This window comes from Mytilus californianus, unplaced genomic scaffold (assembly GCF_021869535.1).
Source record: "Mytilus californianus isolate M0D057914Y unplaced genomic scaffold, xbMytCali1.0.p SCAF_6, whole genome shotgun sequence".
In the NCBI taxonomy this organism is placed as follows: Eukaryota; Metazoa; Mollusca; class Bivalvia; order Mytilida; family Mytilidae; genus Mytilus; species Mytilus californianus.
This window is the reverse complement of record NW_026262712.1, coordinates 45,502,876-45,521,869: the sequence shown is the minus strand read 5'-3', so window position 1 is coordinate 45,521,869 and position 18,994 is coordinate 45,502,876. Positions and strand designations below refer to the sequence as shown.

The 18,994-nt window shown below is 34.1% G+C and overlaps 1 protein-coding gene across 1 annotated transcript; it reads right to left on the bottom strand.

Annotated features, from left to right (window-relative positions):
* Positions 1-5,313: 5,313 nt before the first annotated feature.
* LOC127706449 (uncharacterized) lies at positions 5,314-17,450 on the bottom strand. The gene is made up of 4 exons (XM_052211086.1): positions 17,313-17,450; positions 10,307-10,373; positions 9,338-9,511; positions 5,314-5,531 (listed from the first exon to the last, which is right to left on the bottom strand). Exons 1-4 carry the CDS (start codon positions 17,352-17,354, stop codon positions 5,512-5,514), a joined length of 303 nt encoding a protein of 100 aa, XP_052067046.1. The 5' UTR covers positions 17,355-17,450; the 3' UTR covers positions 5,314-5,511.
* Positions 17,451-18,994: the final 1,544 nt, after the last annotated feature.

Here is an 18,994-nt window from a genome sequence, read left to right as displayed (position 1 = left end):
TTTTGATTATTGCAGTATTTCTAGATGTCTTGTCCTTTTAGTTTTTGTCAAATTTAGTTGTTGTTTTCTAGAAAACGTGATGTTGTTTAAGATTGATTTGATTTAAAGACTTGGAGAAAAAGGAGGCATATGTGTTACAAACAAAGAGGAAATATTGAAAATCCATAGAAGACAGATAGGAGAAAGGAAGACAAAAAACAGCACATAATAACAAAAACATTATCACACACAAACAAGAGATATCACTGAAAATTTTGACAATAGCTCTGAAGAAATTCTACCTTTGTCAGTTTTCCTCAAGCTTGAATCCCTTTCAAATTTTTCTTGAAAAAAGTTTTATGACTGACTATGGACACAGTTCCAAGAAAAAGGTAACTGAACAACGGTGGTCTTAACTGAACAGAGTCAAACTGACTTAATCACAACCTTTAACAGATTGTTGACACGGCAAGAAATAGCACATTCTGGCTTCAATGACTGTTGTAGGAAAAAGAAAACTAGACGCTTAGATGAGCCTGTATGGCTTAGCTGGATAATGCAGTTATTTAAGACTAGTTCGGATGAAATAAATAAATATTTGATAATGACCAGACTTTTTTTTTTTAATCTACAGTTAATAGTGGAGTGGCATCTACCATAAAATTTAATTTTGATTGCACTCGCCTAACAAATGGATATATTTTATATCATTCGAAAGCTTAGCATCTGTACTTTCTGTTTTTCCAGGTTGTAACAAAATATTTAGGAGATAGATTTGAAATATTTAAAACATATTTCTTGAAGACCATACCTCTTTCCAGAAATTCCAGTAAAAATGATGAAACTGAGTGAAAATTAAAATAATTCTTTGTTACTTAACAGATAATCACCTAAAACCAATTTTTATTTTCATTTTGGGTAGATTTTTTAAGATTTGCAATTTTTCTATAAATATTCTGCAACTAAAGTCTTGATTTTTGTTTAATTTGGAATTATTGTATCCTGTTCTATAAGGTTCATATTATATTTTGAAAATGATTATCCTAAGAGAACCAGAAAATTGTATTTTGTTTAATTCTAGCAGATTTTGCAATGTTCATTCTTGACCTTTGACCTTGATAAATTGCACTAGAGGAATACTTTTGAAATGATATATAATAAAGAGGTGTGTTAGGTCAGTGCATTAAAGTCCTTAACTATTAGTCTTTTTTGAAAATTGTCACTCCCCAACAACTTAAGGTAAAACAGACATTTCGTTGAAAATATAATGATGAAAATTGAAATAGAGTAAATCTTTGCATTGCCCACTTAACAATGTTAAGAATAATTATTTAAGTTCAACTGCATTAATTTTTGGCATTATGGATCTAATGTATTCTTATTTTGAAAAGTTTAATAAAACATTGAAGAAAATTACCTCCCTTTGACATTTTCTATGGAAAAATATTTAAGTTTTACTTGAATTCTTCAAACAAAATAGCTATAACTTTTCCAACTGAAATCAAAAAGTTTCTTATGTTACAGTCTGTATGAATTAATTACCAGTAATATCAAAATACTGTCAGATTTCAGTGTTTGATTACAAGTACAAGACATGAAAGTCAATATTTGGAATGTGCATACGGTGCATCAACTGTACCTCTGTAAATTGTAATTTGTATCAAAGTCTGTACCACCTCTAAGGTGCTGACGTCAAGTGTTAGAGGGTGTGGGTGTCATTCCCCATACCAATGACTTTGAAATTGATATCTTCTGCTTCTCTAGAGCGTATGGTATAAGAAGAAAGAGCAGATAGGTAGGTTTGGAGTCATTATAATGTGCCCAAGTAGGGTAATATACTTGAGGTAATATGACTTTCTGAGGACTGCTATTCATATATGAGGCCCCTCATGGGGATGTCCAAGTAATCACATAATCATATAATTTTTTTGCCAATATAATCACATAATCATTAATTATTTTTTTAAACAAGATAATCAAATAATCAAAAATACAGTTCTAGATTATCAAATAATCAAATAATAATGAAATATTTTGTCTGGTAATCAAATAATCACTATAAAAACGGCCAAAAATCACATAATCAAAAACCCCATGAAGAGGCTCATATATCTTATACATGAGATTGTCCAAATATGCATGTAGTACTTGCTGGATGTTAAGCTTTAATCAATCAATATCAAAATTAAAGTGCATCCAACTAAAAGTTTAAAAGGGTTAAATTTGTTTTAAATCATTTGTCTAGTATGCAGATTTCAATTCTGTTTGAAGAATTTTATTTAAATTCAAAAACGACAAATAAAATAACTTTTATATTGTAAAAAATTCACTTATAAATGATTATATGAAACCTTTCAAGTTTGATTCAATCTATCTTAGCATTTATAAAGATTGATTGATTGTTGTTTGCTTAATGTCCAGTTGCAAATATTATAAACATATTCATGATGAGAACAAAAATCTGACAGAATGATCATTGAATAAGAAGAAATTACATGTTTTTATAGCACAATAAAAGGAAAAATAATTGACTTATAGCAACAGTCAGCAGGAAATATGACAATAACTAATTTAGAAATTTAATACACATTCAATTTTTTTTTATAGTTTACAATAACTGATGCTATTACTTTGAAGATGTCAACATGTAACTAGATATTGTGATTTAAGTTCAGTAATTATCAAATGAACAATGGTCTAAGTCTAGGTATGTTGATAACAAACTTACTAACATGTCAATAATAATCTTGATTCAATAGATCGACAGAATGCAACATGTGAGTTCAGTTCCATTGACTTTTACTCAGTTCCTAAATTATTCAGTCAGTGAAGATTAACACATTGCTCATAAAGAAAACTACTCACTTGTAAACAATACTTATCAGAAAGACTGGACTATTATAGAACATACCACTCATTCGTGTATACCTATTTTAGAATGGACTAAACTTTAATGGGATGAACCATTACAAACAAAGCTTACCCAATTTCAAATGGACAAACCTTACAATAGATTAATTAATTCCCTTTATATGACCTAGGCTTAATGTATACAAAATTATTTGTTTGTTTATTGTCTAAGTGAAAATTACGAGCAAAGATAAATTTGTATAATCTAAACAATAAACTACAACTCATTAAGCTGGTTGTTTCATACTTGACCCAAAACCTTCAGTAATATTGGTTACTGTTCATTGTTATGTCAAAAACAACATGTCAAAAACAATAAATGGGGAATGTGTCCATGGGACACAAATGATGCCCCCGCTTGTCTATCATATAAAGTTATAAAGGGACATAACTGAAAAACGGTAAAAGTATCGCTACCCAAATTTGTACTTGTTCTGAGTTTTGTGGTAATAACAAATGTGTATAAGTTTCATAACATTTGGTTGAGGCAGACTTAAGTTAGAGAATGGAAACGAAAAATTCAGCAATTTTTCAATTTGTAAAGAGGCATAACTTTAGAACAATAAGAGTGACACCCTTCAAAAACAAATTTGATCTGTATTTTGTAGTAATAAGCATTGTGTATAAGTTTCATAACATTTGGTTGTGGCTAACTTAAGTTAGAGAATGGAAACAAAAAATTCAGCAATTTTTCCATTTGTAAAGGGGCATAACTCTAGAACAATAAAAGTGACATCCCCAATATTCAAACTTGATCTGTATTTTGTGATAATAAGCATTCTGTATAAGTTTCATAACACTTGGTTGAGGCCAACTTAAGTTAGAGAACAGAAACAAAAAATTCAGCAATTTTTCCATTTGTAAAGGGGCATAACTCTGGGTTAAAGTGACACCACCAAAATTCAATCTTGATCTGTATTTTGTGGTAATAAGCGTTGTGTATAAGTTTCATAACATTTGGTTGAGGCAGTCTAAAGTTTAGAAAACGGAAACCAACTTTGGGACGTAGGTACGGACGTACAGACGGACAAGGGTAAAACATAATGCCCCCTCAGCTACGGCAGGGGCATAACAAAAACAAAAAAATAACTACATAGAAATTTAGATTTAGTAACGCAAACGCATAAAACACTAGGGATGATCTCAGGTGCTTAAGAACAGTAGGCAGATCATGCACTGAATGTTGCACCTATCTTGTTGCATATGGCATAATATAATATCCCAATGGAGTTATTTTTTTTGTTATAAGATAGGCTGTTAGTTTTCTCGTTTGAATTGTTTCTCATTTCTCACGTCAGGGCCTTTTATAGCAGACTATACAGAATAAGTTTTTTTCTCATTGTTAAAGGCTGTATGGTGGCCTGTAATTGCCTATATCCACTTTATTTGTACTCTAGTGAATAGTTGTCTCATTGCCAATGATACAACATTTCCATATTTTTACAATGGGGGTAAAATTATGTATGACTGTATCTTAAGTTGAGAACATGCACCATATTGTCTTTTATCAGCAAATGGAAACAGAAAAGTTATACATATTTGATTTAATACCATGGAATTTGGAAGGCTGCACCATGATTAAATCAAATCTATTTCATCCTAAATACTACCCTTAACTAGGTTACCACAGATAAAGATTCATGGTAATAGTAAATGAGAGCCAATGGCTGAATGATTTTTGTTTGCTCAACATCTTGTGGCAAATATTTCATCCATATCCATGACAAAAAAATGTAAGCAAATTGATAATGTGGATTTATGATAAACAATTTCAAATTTTTTATACAAATTGTACTTTTATCCATTTGGACTGATGGATGTTTGATGTGAAGCTGGTAATCTTTAATGATGATGACGAATGGCTGCTTAACGTCCAGTGGCAAATTAATACGCATATTCAGGACAAGAACATGTTAAGGTTATATGAATATTTAACCTGCTTTGTACTAGACCAACACACTGAGCCGGATTTTAAACGTGCTTGTTCACAAGGTAACAGTCCAAAGGAAGACATGTCACCTTACACGGACACATTATTCTGACTCTGAGCCAACCAGCCTTTGTTCTTACTCCTAAATGCTGTGTGCTTAGCAAAGAAGCAGCAAATACCAATTTTAAAGTCTTTGGTTTGACCTGGCTGGGGTTCGAACCTACGACCCCATGCACACAAGGTGAACACCGTAATCTTATAATCATATCCAGTATGAACACAAGTTGATATGATATGATATGACATTAAACACAACTTTGTATTTTATGAAGGACATAAACTTTAGCCCTATTTTAACATCAGATATCAAAACATAACCACGGGAACACAGGTCACCAAACCAAGACTAATTAACTTGATTCTGAGGCAACAAATTATTATGACTTGTAGGCACTTCATATGGTCACTATCAGTATCAGGGAAAGTACACACCATTAAACTCTTATATAAAAATTTAATTAAATAAAAAACAATGATGATTCTTCAATTTTCAAAACAACTTTTTAGACTGTTCTCTCTGTTGTAAAGTTTTTATCACAGCTGTTTATTCCCAACTTTTATCTGCCGCATTAAAACCACATGGTGTGAGGCTACCCATCAATAAATGTCTTGTGTCCACTACTGAATACTGGTTATGTCTTTTTGTTTCTGTCTGAAAAAATGAACACATTTTAATTTTATTTTCTTCCAAAATCATTCCAATGAAAAATAATTTGTTCATTTACATGTTGCTCTCAATTTTGATTTATACCAGTACACAGAAAGTTGGGCGTAATTCCGGAACTAGAGACTCTAAAGAGCATGTGTCACTCACCTGCATCGTCAACAATGGCCTCAGTAAACTCTTAATAGAGCACCTGTCCTAAGTCAAGAACCTGTTGTTCAGTGGTTGTCGTTTGTTGATGTGGTTCAAAAAAGTGTTACTCGTTTTTTAGACTGTTGGTTTTCCTGTTTGAATGGTTTTACACTAGTCATTTTTGGGTCCCTTTATAGCTTGCTGTAGGTGTGAGCCAATGCTCTGTGTTAAAGGCCGTAATTTGACCTATAATTGTTTACTTTTACAAATTGTGACTTGAATGGAGAGTTGTCACATTGGCACTCATACCACATCTTTTTATATCTATTAACTGTCAATTTCAGTCATGTCAATACTTTTGTAGATCTTATCCTGCTGATCATTTTTCCTTTTTACAGTTTCTATTTATCTACTATAATTTTCAGAATTGTAAGCAAATATGCAATCCAATTAGAATAAAATGCTCCGCTGGGGTGCAGCTTGATACGACCGCAGAGGTCGAACCCTGAACAGTTTGGGCAAGTATGGACACAACATTCAAGCTTGATACAGCTCTGAATTTGGATTGTGATTAAATATTTGACACAGCATAGGTTTCTGACACAGAATGAATGTTGTCTAAGAACTTAACAAATTTTAATTTACCTATTCAAACCATATCATTATTATTTGCTTTTATATATAAATCAGAAATAACCATTGAATTTAAAATGGAAAATTTTAAAGAAAAAAAAAGGAAAAAAAAATCCCCCCCCCAAATTTTTTGAACCCCCTTATGATTCATCACCCCAAAACTCAATAACAGCCTTCCCTTTGTGGTATGGTACCTTGCAGTACAATTTCAGAGAGATCCATACACTTGAACACAAGTTATTGTCTGGAAACTAGAAAAATGCTTGTTTTTTGGCCCCTTTTTGGCCATAAATTCCTAAACGTTTAGGGCAATTACCCCAAAACTCAAACCCAGCTTTCCCTTTGTGATATGGAACCTTGTAGTACAATTTCATAAAGATCCATACACTTACACACAAGTTATTGTCCTGAAACTAGAAAAATGCTTGTTTTTTCCCCTTTTTGGCCCCTAATTCCTAAAATTTTGAGGCAATTACCCCCAAAATCAATTCCAGCCTTCCCTTAGTGGTATGGTACCTTGCAGTACAATTTCAGAGAGATCCATACACTTGAACATAAGTTATTGTCTGGAAACTGGAAAAATGCTTATTTTTGGCCCCTTTTTCCTAAAAGTTTTGGGCAATTACCCCAAAACTCAATTCCAGCTTTCCCTTTGTGATATGGAACCTTGTAGTACAATTTCAGAAAGATTCATACACTTACACACAAGTTATTGTCATGAAACTAGAAAAATGCTTGTTTTTTGCCCCTTTTTTGGCCCCTAATTCCTAAAATTTTGAGGCAATTACCCCCAAAATCAATCCCAGCATTCCCTTTGTGATATGGAACCTTGTGGTACAATGTCAGAGAGATCCTTACACTAACACACAAGTTATGTCTGGAAGTTACAAAAATGCTTATTTTTTGCCCCTTTTTGGCCCCTAATTCCTAAACTGTTGGTACCATAACCCCCAAAATCAATCCCAACCTTCCTTTTGTGGTATTGAACCTTATGGTAAAATTTCATAGAGATCCATTCACTTACCTAATTAAATGGGCATTTAAAAAGTCAGAATGTGAATATATATGTTCAAACTCTTTTAGGTCATTTTTTAGTAGCAATAAACAAAAAAACTATGTCAATTGGACATGCTTTGATACTATATATGCCCTTGAATATTTACTAGATAACATTTTTGTTCGCTTTGGAGATTCCGTATATCGTCAGGTTATCGGAATTCCAATGGGGACTAACTGTGCACCACTTATTGCGGACCTTTTTTTGTATTGCTATGAGTTACAATTTACGACAAAAATCAGCAAAGACCCATCGAAACAACATCTGATACACAAATTTAATAATACTTTTAGATATTTGGATGATATTTTGGCTCTCAATAATGACGACTTCAGTATGTATACTAAATCAATTTATCCTGTTGAACTAACTTTAAATAAAGCTAATACTAACAATGACCACTGCCCTTTCCTCGATCTTGATATCTATATCATTAATGGAAAGCTTAATACTAAAATATATGATAAAAGAGATGATTTTTCATTTCCTATCGTTAATTATCCATTTTTAGATGGTGACGTTCCCTTGTCACCATCTTACGGTGTTTATATATCTCAACTTGTACGATTCGCTCGTGTATGTAACAATGTTTTAGATTTTAACGAGAGAAATTTATGTATTACTGAAAAATTATTACACCAGGGTTTTCGATATCACAAACTAGTCAAAACATTTACTAAATTTTATCATCGGTATAAGGACATCATTCGTAAATATAGCTCAACATGCAGACTTCTTATACGTTCAGGTATTTCACATCCAATTTTTTATGGAAATATTCTTTATAAAGCACAAAAATACTGTTGTCAGGTCATTAAAGATTGCATATTTTGGCGTTAATATTGATTCACTTATAGGGTCTTTGCATCGGCACTAAACACATTTATTTAAAAACCAGTTGTTGGCATGACACGGGTTATGTTCTTCTCATATATGTTATGATGGTATGATACTAAACCCCTAACGGGAAGGATTGTGCCTGATATTCATATGATGAAGACATAATCTTTCAATCAGTTTAATTGAAGTCTGGAGCTGGCATGTCAGTTAACTGCTAGTAGTCTGTTGTTATTTATGTATTATTGTCATTTTGTTTATTTTCTTTGGTTACATCTTCTGACATCAGACTCGGACTTCTCTTGAACTGAATTTTAATGTGCGTATTGTTATGCGTTTACTTTTCTACATTGGCTAGAGGTATAGGGGGAGGGTTGAGATCTCATAAACATGTTTAACCCCGCCGCATTTTTGCGCCTGTCCCAAGTCAGGAGCCTCTAGCCTTTGTTAGTCTTGTATTATTTTTAATTTTAGTTTCTTGTGTACAATTTGGAGTTTAGTATGGCGTTCATTATCACCGAACTAGTATATATATTTGTTTAGGGGCCAGCTGAAGGACGCCTCCGGGTGCGGGAATTTCTCGCTGCATTGAAGACCTGTTGGTGACCTTCTGCTGTTGTCTGTTCTATGGTCGGGTTGTTGTCTCTTTGACACATTCCCCATTTCCATTCTCAATTTTATTTTAATTTTACTTAAACTAAAGTTAGAGTGCGAACTCCAATGTGTCTTCAGACGACGACGACAACAACGTCATACCAATATACGACCACAAAATTTTAATGCGGTCGTATAAAAAATTGTTGTTTGAGGGCATTAAATCCTATGAAGGATGCAAAGTGATGGCAAAAAATCATACTGGCTCGCTGGGTCAGGTGAGCTAAAAATGGACTTTTGTAGTAAATATTAATGGTATTATACTTGTTGTGATGCAAAAAATGATAATAATAGGATAGTATATTTAAGCATATTAATTTCGAGTTTTCAGTATGTGTAGTTCCTATATAATTTCCCAGTGGTACTGTTACCTGTAGTATGAACAGTAAGGCTACATACATGTACAAATAATTCAAAAGTATCAATTTATTTTTTATACCTCTTATTTTTTTTTCACAAATAATCATACTCCACTGCTTACCATATAATCTGTCCATATGTCTATTCCACTTATGTATACATTTAGCAGATTCCTTTGCCGAAACATAAGTTGATGCTCCAGCCCCAGCTAATACTGTCACCATCACATGTTTCATTGGTCCATAAGGTAACACTGAAGATAGAAGTTTTTGGCCAAGATGTACACCACCACATGCTGAAAAACATTATTAATGATAATTAGTAAAGGTAAGGGAAATTCTAATTGGTAAATTTATTTTGTTTATAAATAACCAATCAAACATAGTAATTTGGGCAACATCAAATTTATGTTGAAAGTCAAAATTATAGTTCAAAATCAAAACATAATTAGTGCATGGTCACTTTTTTTTCCATCTCTGTTTTGTGAACAATTTTACATACATGTAATTTTTTTTTTTTTGGCTTCACTGCTCTGCTCAGGAAAGACCAAATTTCTCACATTCATGAAAGATAATCGGATCTTTCATATAACATTAAACAACCTAATAAGAATAAAGAGGTGGTTCATATATCAACGAGACTGCACACAATGATAAAAAAAAAATCCTCAAAGACATCTAGAGGTTAACGTAAGTCTTTCAACAATGCAGTCTCCTAAAACAATTTACAGGTATTTATCTTTCAGGAAACTGGTTATAAACATGACAAAAGGTCTCAATATTTTGCAATATTTGCAAAAAAATATATTTCTTACAATAGAAAGAAAGCATCCAAATTTGACTAATTTGTAATGGTCTATGTACTATATACAGTATTGGTTGAAGGCCTGCATTATTTTCATCTTGTTCTTTGGTTGTAGATGAATAGTTTTTTACTGGTATTAAACTATGCAGCAGCTTATTTAATACAATGTTTTGAGTAATATTTTAAAACTTACAGTGTCACATATTACGTTTTTTCAACTAATTGTTCCACTAATTTTCCCAGAAAATGATTGTAAACTACCCCCTATATCATCTATATTACTTACCTGCACCCAATACTAATACTGACTGCCATATAGCTTCCATAAAACAAGCATCTTTCTGTTTTCTATACTGAAAAATAAACGATCTAATTACTTAGTATTTAGATGCTCAAAAATAAACATGATCTAACAAGTAAAACTGTGAGCTACTGTTCACTGATGATACCCCCGCCGTAATATTTCGGTAAACAGGAAGTTGTCTCTGAAAAAGCATCACACAGTAAAGCTGACTTATATAAACCTTGAAACCAAATTTCAGAAATCCTTGTCAAGTAGTTCCAGTGAGAAAAATGTGACGAAATTTTTCAACTTGGCTATCATGTGTAAAATAATACAAGTGTTCCGTAAACAGGAAGTTGTTGAATGATGAATCTATAAAAACGCATCACACGGTGTAACTTACTTATATAAACCCTGGAACCAAATTTCAGAAATCCTTGTCAAGTAGTTCCTGAGAAAAATGTGACAAAAATATTCATGGGACGGATGGATGGTCTGACGGACTGACGGACTGACGGATAGACTGACGGAAGGACAGACAGAGGTAAAACAGTATACCCCCCTTTTTTAAAGCGGGGGTATAATTACTTAGTATTTAGATGCTCAAAAATAAACATGATCTAATTATTTAGTATTTAGATGCTCAAAAATAAAACATGATCTAAATACTTAGTATTTAGATGCTCGCAGTGGTTGTCATCCTGCTTCAACATTGTCTTTTTTTTCCCCTGATTAGTCATCATCAAATTTCAGAATGAGGAACAGCAGAAGAGTGATACCCCTTAGAAAAAAAAATCTTGTATTCCAAGAAATAATGGCTCATTTTAAACAAAACAGATTCCATAATAATTCCAATAATGGTTTCAATCATAATGTAATTTTTATAGATCTTGAATTAGTAATCAGTTTTACTGTTTTCAGTTGCTGTCTATCATTTCTATCTAAAATAGTTTTCAAGATAATTGGCAAAATACTTAAATTCAATGGTAAAAAAATCTTCTTTTAACAGCAATAACTTCTACATGTATACGGAGTAAATAGATGGTTTCAGACATATTTGCATTTTTGTACATGTTGTCTCTGAGGATGTTGTTGATAATTTTTGCTGTTTAGGTGTAATACCACTAAATCATAGTATGTAATATCTGGTTCATACAGACATGACAGAAGGGCAGAAAAAAATATTCTCTTGAATTTGACAGTTCTGGGAAGTTTAAACCCTGCATTTTATTGTAAAACACTGCATTTCATTGTCAGTCAGGGGCATTACTTAAACAAGTAATTTTTTTTAGTTACTTACATAGGTAATTTTTGTTTTTAAAAATTATAAAATTACTTAATAGAGTTATTTTAAATCTCAAAGAAGCATGGACTAAATGTAGTTTTCATGAATTTTTACATCATTTTATATCATAAAATGATGAATTTATTAGATTTTAGAGGAGTATAGAGATAAAGGGTTACTTTAAAAATAATGACAAAAATATTACTTGAATAAGTTATTTTATACATCTTTGAAAGAATTCGTAATAACACTTATTTAAGGAACAAATGTAAGTGTTTTTGGTTACAAATTATAAATAACTTCAAGTCTTAATTAATTCACAAGTTTCTATCTATTTATATCTGTCTATCTTCAAGATTTTTGAGGAAAATGATATTTCAATAGTCCCAAGAGACCAATCTTTGACCCAAAAGCGTCGATATGAAAGATAAGTGCATCAGAAAGGCAATTAGTGTTTCAGAAAGATTAGATTTTATATGTCATGGGAAAAATAACCAGATGACCGTGAAAATTTGTTAAAGCTAGTAAAATCTGTATAGTTGGACACCTATAAAAATAATATTTAGAAAAGTTACTTATATAAGTAATATCTAAAATAGCCTCGTTTTCAACATTACTTGTATAGGTAATTTTAAATGTTACTTGTTTAAGTAATGCCCCTGACTGATTGTAGAACAAAATTTCTGAGCCATAAATATATATCTTGAGTGTTTCAAAGCACCATTCTTTATCTTTTTGGTGTTTCTATAAAACATTTTGGAAACTTGAGGTTACATGGTTATGAAAGTTTGTAAACAGGGCAAAAAGGAGTGAAGATTTGATTGGCTAATTTCCAGTGATGGTTATTACATGTATTATCTTATATGCAATGAAATGTTATGTGAAACTTTGTATGTAGTACTGGACAGGATAAAACTTGCCTAGTGTTTCTTTATTTGAAACAAAGATAAATTCTGTACAATTTTTTGAAATGTGCAAATTTTAACAAAGACTAATAGAGGAAAATCAATGTTGGTATTACTCCTTCCTTTACATTAACATATAAAGTAAAAACAGTATCATTTAAGGATAATTAACTAAGTCTGATAACTTTGGTTTCCATGGAAAATACATAGATTTTGACATGGCTGATTTTTTTCTCTCTCTGTTATATATATTAAAAAATTACAAAATGTACAAGTTTGCATTTTATCATCTAGATCATTATGTTCTCTTTTTTAGCAATTGTGGTCATGTTGGTTGGTTAAAAGATGATTGTGACCATGTTTGGTTAGTTGGTTAGAACACTGACTTGTAAGACAGAGGTCCCAGGTTCGAGTCTCGGAACAGACAATGTGATTTTCATATTAAGAATCATGCCCTTCGGCTACAGACAATTAAGAGTCTAACGCTCAGCTCAGCTCAGTGAAAAATATCGACAAATATCATAATGCCTACTCATGTTAAAATGAGCATAGAGCATGACATGAAGAAATTATTTCTTAAATATAGATAGCACAGATTGATATGAAAAAACATGAATCTCAACGAGTTAACATAAATTGCCTAAGAAAAAGTTGTGTGACGAATTAATACTGTTTAGGACTGTATATTGAGTACAAGACATCGGCCAACACATTATTATATTCACATCAAAACTATCCTTATTTATTGACAAAAATGCCACACCCTGTGTCCCCAGCCAATCAATACAGTCACTACAAAAATCCAACACCTTGTGACCCCAGCCAATCAATACAGTCACTACAAAAATCCCACACCCTGTGTCCCAAGCCAATCAATAGTCACTACGAAAATCCCACACCTTGTGTCCCCAGCCAATCAATACAGTCACTACAAAAATCCCACACCCTGTGTCCCCAGCCAATCAATACAGTCACTACAAAAATCCCATACCCTGTGTCCCCACCCCAATACAGTCACTACAAAAATCCCACACCCTGTGTCCCCAGCCAATCAATAATCACTACAAAAATCCCACACCCTGTGTCCCCAGCCAATCAATACAGTCACTACAAAAATCCCACACCCTGTGTCCCCAGCCAATCAATACAGTCACTACAAAAATCCCACACCTTGTGTACCCAGCCAATCAATACAGTTACTACTAAAATCCCACACCTTGTGTCCCCACCCAATCAATAGTCACTACAAAAATCCCACACCTTGTATCCCCAGCCAATCAATACAGTCACTACAAAAATCCCACACCCTGTGTCCCCAGCCAATCAATACAATCACTACAAAAATTCCACACCCTGTGTCCCCAGCCAATCAATAGTCACTACAAAAATCCCACAGCTTGTGTCCCCAGCCAATCTATACAGTCACTACAAGAATCCCACACCCTTTGTCCCCATCCAATCAATACAGTCACTACAAAAATCCCACACCCTGTGTCCCCAGCCAATCAATACAGTCACTACAAAAATCCCACACCCTGTGTCCCCAGCCAATCAATACAGTCACTACAAAAATCCCACACCCTGTGTCCCCCGCCAATCAATACAGTCACTACAAAAATCCCAAACTCTGTGTCCCCATCCAATCAATAATCACTACAAAAATCCCACACCCTGTGTCCACAGCCAATCAATACAGTCACTACAAAAATACCACACTCTGTGTCCCCAGCCAATCAATACAATCACTACAAAAATCCCACACCTTGTGTCCCCAGCCAATCAATACAGTCACTACAAAAATCCCACACCCTGTGTCCCCAGCTAATCAATAGTCACTACAATAATCCCACACCTTATTCCCCAGCCAATCAATACAGTCACTACAAAAATCCAACACCCTGTGTCCCAAGCCAATCATTAGTCACTACGAAAATCCCACACCCTGTGTCCCCAGCCAATCAATACAGTCACTACAAAAATCCCACACCCTTTGTCCCAAGCCAATCAATAACGTCACTACAAAAATCCCTAACTCTGTGTCCCCAGCCACTCTGTCCCCAGCCAATCAATACAGTCACTACAAAAATCCCACACCCTGTGTCCCCAGCCAATCAATACAGTCACTACAAAAATCCCACACCCTGTGTCCCCAGCCAATCAATAGTCACTACAAAAATCCCACACCTTGTGTCCCCAGCCAATCAATACAGTCACTACAAAAATTCCACACCTTGTGTCCCCAGCCAATCAATACAGTCACTACAAAAATCCCACACTCTTTTTCCCAAGCCAATCAATACAGTCTCTACAAAAATCTCACACTTTGTGTCCCTAGCCAATCATAACAGTCACTACAAAAATCCCACACCCTGTGTCCCCAGCCAATCAATACAGTCACTACAAAAATCCCACACCCTGTGTCCCCAGCCAATCAATACAGTCACTACAAAAATCCAACACCCTGTGTCCCTAGCCAATCAATACAGTCACTACAAAAATCCCACACCCTGTGTCCCCAGCCAATCAATATAGTCACTACAAAAATCCCACACCCTGTGTCCCTAGCCAATCAATACAGTCACTACAAAAATCCCACACCCTGTGTCCCCAGCCAATCAATACAGTCACTACAAAAATCCCACACCCTGTGTACCCAGCCAATCAATAGTCACTACAAAAATCCCACACCTTGTGTCCCCAGCCAATCAATACAGTCACTACAAAAATTCCACACCTTGTGTCCCCAGCCAATCAATACAGTCACTACAAAAATCCCACACTCTTTTTCCCAAGCCAATCAATACAGTCTCTACAGAAATCTCACACTCTGTGTCCCTAGCCAATCAATACAGTCACTACAAAAATCCCACACCCTGTGTCCCCAGCCAATCAATACAGTCACTACAAAAATCCCACACCCTGTGTCCCCAGCCAATCAATACAGTCACTACAAAAATCCCACACCCTGTGTCCCTAGCCAATCAATACAGTCACTACAAAAATCCCACACCCTGTGTCCCCAGCCAATCAATATAGTCACTACAAAAATCCCACACCCTGTGTCCCTAGCCAATGAATACAGTCACTACAAAAATCCCACACTGTGTCCCCAGCCAATCAATACAGTCACTACTAAAATCCCACACCCTGTGTCCCTAGCCAATCAATACAGTCACTACAAAAATCCCACGCCCTGTGTCTCAAGCCAATCAATAGAGTCACTACAAAAATTCTTATGGTTATGCTTTCCCTAAAATAAGTTATACATATATTGGTTAAAACAAGTATAAAATATGGACAAAAAGGATAGACCTATTTAAGTACAGCTTCTAGTGTGCGCTCGACTTAAATGACTCAGGATGAGTTTTTTTTTGGATTATAAAGGTTGTAGACACATCATGGTCAAATTTTATAACTAAACTATCTGTAATAAAGTCTGTGGATTTTCTGCAAAAATCTTGGCTTAATTTGCAACAAAATCTCCATTTTCTATTAAATGCTATAAAACAATAAATAATATTGCTTTAAGCAACTTTTCCTTATTGTAGAATATATGGTATATGTACACAATGGCATGTCACTTTTATTATGTATTTTTGTTGTTTTGATATTATAGCACTGTGAAAATTTCATAACTCACAGGTCTACATACTGTTCATAAAAAACCCATGAAGACAAGTACAAGTAAAAATTTTGAAAAGAAAATCTTACAACATGTCTGAAATCTGGGATCAGTTAGTTCAAATTTACTTGGATTTATGATATAATTATCTCACAATTTTAAAAAGTCAAATCATTAAAACATAATTGTAAGTAAATATTTTTCTTTATTTTTGTAATTATATCTACTACAAACCATAACTATTTTGACCACAGTGGATAAGATAATTAAATCGTCTGCTACAAATTCCTCAAGCATGTGCATTTGTTTTGTTTACATTTATCATAAATCTGCTGTTTATATACATCTTGTACCTCCTACATCACCTTATCAGTCAAATCTTAATTGCGCATGTCTTCCCGATCAGCCTGATCGGATGTTGCTGGTTTAACAGACAAAAAAAGCTGCAATGGCTTTTCAATGTGTGGGTTCGTGGTCTAGTGGACCAATGGCTACTGTGCTGAAGGTCTCAGGTTCGATTCTGACTTGGGCACTGGAAATTTCAGCACATCACAAGGGTGATTTTCACCCTCCCACACTCTTCTCTGGTACCCAGACCGGAGTTTAAACTAGAATGTGTACTTTGGGGGCCTCGGTTGGTCAAAATTACCCCCTATTTTGACCTGGAGATCAATCTTCTGATATCTCTCCGGTTTGTCTGTTCCCGCCGAGTGTCCCGGTGGTTCTCTCCGAGTACTTCAGCTTCCTCCACCATAATAACAGACTTTCCAGTGTCCTAGCACTCCCTTTGTGTTTGGGTGGGGGATTGTCCTTTTAAATACTGTTGTAAATACATTAGTGACACATCTCCATTAACCCTGATAGGGTGTGTACACAGATTCCACTGTACCCTCGCAGTTCTCGAGGGGTTCTCCGAATAAGGGAGGAATCTGCCAGTACATACATACATACATACATGGACCTTGCAAATTATTAAGTTGCATTGACACTGACAGTCCTTGACATCTCTGGCTGTGCATTTGAAAATCAACGAATCCAACATACACATAACCGTTGAGATAATTTTTAGGGCAAATCAATTTAGTCTTTTTATAACAGAACACATTGTTCCCCGGTTACCCTACTCTCCCCCTTTTTGTTTAAACAGGTTGTTTAACATTGCTTATGACAAATTTTCGTGACATAAATCTTACTAACTTCTGCAAGTTTGGCTCTTTTTGCTGCATCTAATACTGTCATCTCTATTATGTATGTCTGTAAAGTTTACATTATTTTTCTACCAAGTGACAATTTTTATGTAAAGTTTGCTCAATTACTGTTAGGTTAAATCAAAAGGTGTTCCGATGTTGTGTTATCTCCCCTTGATTTCCCGCGTAAATTCATATTAAATTGGCCTCATTACACTCAATGCCTCTTACCATAATTATATCCTACATTTCTCATATTATCAGATCTTATCACTGTATTACTTTGTGTATTATGTATTGCGTATTTCACCAATAATTTGTTTTATAATAATCATTGTATTATGATGTTTATGTGTTGTCTCATACCAATCATACCACATTTTCTTATTTTTATATATACTGTTTCACTGATTCTAAAAAAGATTGCAATTAATAATTTTGGTACCACGAACTATTGTATTATATCTTGCCCGACAAGGGCCCATGATTGGTAATGGTATAATAAAATAATGTCTAATGTCTAATGTCTATATTAACAGATTTTGTTACACACTTCTTTAAGAAGCTGTAGTTTCGCAACACTATGTTGGGCAGTGTGTCGAGGAAATACAAACATTGCATATGAAAGAAATAGACTTTAGATGTTTTGGGTCGGGAAGATTGAATAAACATTTTCACTGAAACTTCGTATAAAAATGTTAATCCTTGTTACAATGGTAAAGATGCAGGGAATAGTAAAAATGGTCAATATATTTATTATGTTTCAGATCAACCACATTTTAGTTAATTAAATCTTACTTACACAATACTGAATTCATTAGGTGATGCTTTTAATTGTAGTTGTTTAAGAAATTATTTTGTTCTAGGATCTTGTGTATAAAAGAAATAGAATGACTGGCATATAAGACGAAGTCTGCAGTTTTTTGTGTTTTTTTTTTTATGGCAAAATAGATAAAATTGAGAATGGAAACAGGGAATATGTCAAAGAAACAACAACCCGACCAAAGGACGGAAAACAGCCCAAGGCCACGAATCCCGGGTCTTCAACACACCGAGAACTTGAATTCCGCACCCGGAGGCGGGCTTCACTGCTGGCCCCTAAACTAAAATGTTTACTAGATCAGAGATATTGGACGTCATACTAATCTCCCGTCCGAAACATATAAATGAACCAAAATTTAAAAAAAACATACTAGACTAACAAAAGCCAGAGGTTCCTGACTTCGGACAATCGCAAAAATGCTTCAAGTGTAAGATCTCAACCCTCCCCATATACCTATAGCCAATGTAGAATAAACAAACACATGTAGCAATACGTGTTTATTTTTTTATGCAAAAGTAAAATCCATTCTAGTTTTAAAATAAAACCATGAATAGGTCTGTGCATGTGGAATGTGATATTTTCCCATGATGAACCTTTAAATTTAGAAAAAACAAATATCGCTTCTATTGATTCATAGTAGTACGTTTGCATGTTTTTATGAGATATTTCAGAAACATCAAGAAAATTTGTGTAACTTTTCAAGCTGTCCTGTCTCGTCACAGTCAGGATTCTCCTTCGTTAAAATTATCTCCCCATATACGCCAGCTCATTTTTACAATCTTAAAAATGGAAGCCATGCATTGTAGGGATGACGCACTGCCAATTTAGCTCGATCTTGAAAATCGATAAATGTATCCACATAGAACCAT

What these genes read in the sequence shown, in the direction of transcription:
- LOC127706449 (XM_052211086.1), bottom strand. Translation starts at nt 17,354, where the DNA reads ATGACAGTATTAGATGCAGCAAAAAGAGCCAAACTTGCAGAA. An exon ending in AGTATTAGTATTGGGTGCAG is followed by an intron (nt 9,512 to 10,306) that starts GTAAGTAATATA and finishes AATGTTTTTCAG; the next exon opens with CATGTGGTGGTGTACATCTT. An exon ending in ACATATGGACAGATTATATG is followed by an intron (nt 5,532 to 9,337) that starts GTAAGCAGTGGA and finishes TCATTTTTTCAG; the next exon opens with ACAGAAACAAAAAGACATAA.